The following is a 1472-nucleotide window of genomic DNA, read 5'->3' on the forward strand; positions in this document are numbered from 1 at the left end:
ATGAGATGAACTGGAGAGGTGTGCGGGAACCGAATCTTGAAAGCCCACAGTAAGGGGTTTGGGTCTAATTCTAACTGTGGCAGGAAGCCAATGGAGGATTTTAAGCAGGTGCAAGACATGATCAGATTTATGTTAGCAAGAGATTTTGACTGTGGCTTTGGCTGGGCTTCCCAAAATACAAAGGAATACAGGCAAATTTAAGCCTTTAATTTGACTACAGCGTAAGTAATAAAAATAAAGGGGGAACGGTGGTAGCATTTACTAAAACAGAAAAAACTAAATAGAGCGTAATGCAAAAGGGATGTTGTAAATCAGTTTGAGACTTGGAAAGGTGAGCAGGAATCAGATCATGAAGACTCATAAACAAAAACATTGGGGAACAATTTGGTTTATGCCATGCATGCATGCTCAGTCCTGTTCAACTCATTGTAGCCCACCAGGCTCCACCATCCATTGGATTCTCCAGGCAAGAATACTGGAGCGGGCTGTCATTTCCTCCTCCAGGGGATCTTCCCTCCTGCATCTCCTGCACTGGCAGGCAGATTCTTTACCATTGAGTCACCTGGGAAGCCCCCTTGCTTTATAGATGCTTTCAAAGCTTTTAAGCTGAGGTGTGCCATGGTCAGATTTGCTTTCAGAAAAATCACTTTGGTAGCCAAGGCAGAGAAGCAGTAGAGAGCCTAACACTGGAGCAAGGGAGTCCGGTGAGGTTCCTGGGAACATTATCTGGCACCAGCTTGTGAGGCCTGAATTAGGGTTGTGACAGCAGAGATGGAAAACACAGATATGAAATATGTCAGGAAGTAAAATCAGTAGGAATCAATAGCTGGTAAGATACTGTGGGGAGAAAGGAATGGGGGTGGGGGTATAGTCAAGTATGATGGTTAGCACTGATTGGCCATCCAACTTGCCCTTGCTCCAGATGTATCAGGTAGATCTGCCACCAGATCCCAAGGAGGTAGCAGCCATCGAAGCTAGAAGAAATCAAGAAAAGGAGCGACAGAGTCGATTCTTCAATGTGAGGACCAGAGTCATGGGGGTGAGTGGGCAGTGGGGACTTTCTCTGGACCAGGGGTCACCTCACTCTTACACCAGGAGAAGAACATAGCCGTGCCCATTACAGCCCCTCCCTGATTCGAGCAGACTGCAGGGTTATAAAGGAAGGAGGAAGGGAAAAAGGCACCCACCCCCACGTGTGGTGAGGGCCTGAGAAAGAGGCCTAGAGGTGAAGGGGAAGAGGAGCCAGTGACAGCTGACTCTTCTCCAGTCAACTCTGGGCCAAGTGGTGTGGTTTTCAAGAGACAAGTAAATGGAGCCAAAAGAAGTCTATAAAGAATATTTGGTATCGCATGCATATGCCAAAACTCTCTGGAAGGCTACATAAGAAACTGGTAACTGATGGGAGGGACACTTACTCTTCCCTAAGCTGTATTCCCTTTTGCACTATTTTGAAATGTTTTAAATGAATTATA

General features: G+C 46.2%; 1 protein-coding gene across 4 annotated transcripts in view; it reads left to right on the forward strand.

The window, feature by feature from the left end:
• Positions 1-1472, forward strand: part of RIBC1 (RIB43A domain with coiled-coils 1) — a 14732-nt gene that overhangs the window by 6457 nt on the left and 6803 nt on the right. For 2 of the 4 annotated variants that reach the window (XM_010857091.1, XM_010857093.1), the window contains exon 3: positions 923-1039. In XM_010857091.1, the coding sequence (XP_010855393.1) occupies positions 923-1039 (117 nt within the window). The remainder of the gene's footprint in view (positions 1-922; positions 1040-1472) is intronic. The other 2 variants (XM_010857092.1, XM_010857095.1) reach the window with 1 other exon arrangement.

Source organism: Bison bison, unplaced genomic scaffold (assembly GCF_000754665.1).
Source record: "Bison bison bison isolate TAMUID 2011002044 unplaced genomic scaffold, Bison_UMD1.0 scf7180017864376, whole genome shotgun sequence".
In the NCBI taxonomy this organism is placed as follows: Eukaryota; Metazoa; Chordata; class Mammalia; order Artiodactyla; family Bovidae; genus Bison; species Bison bison.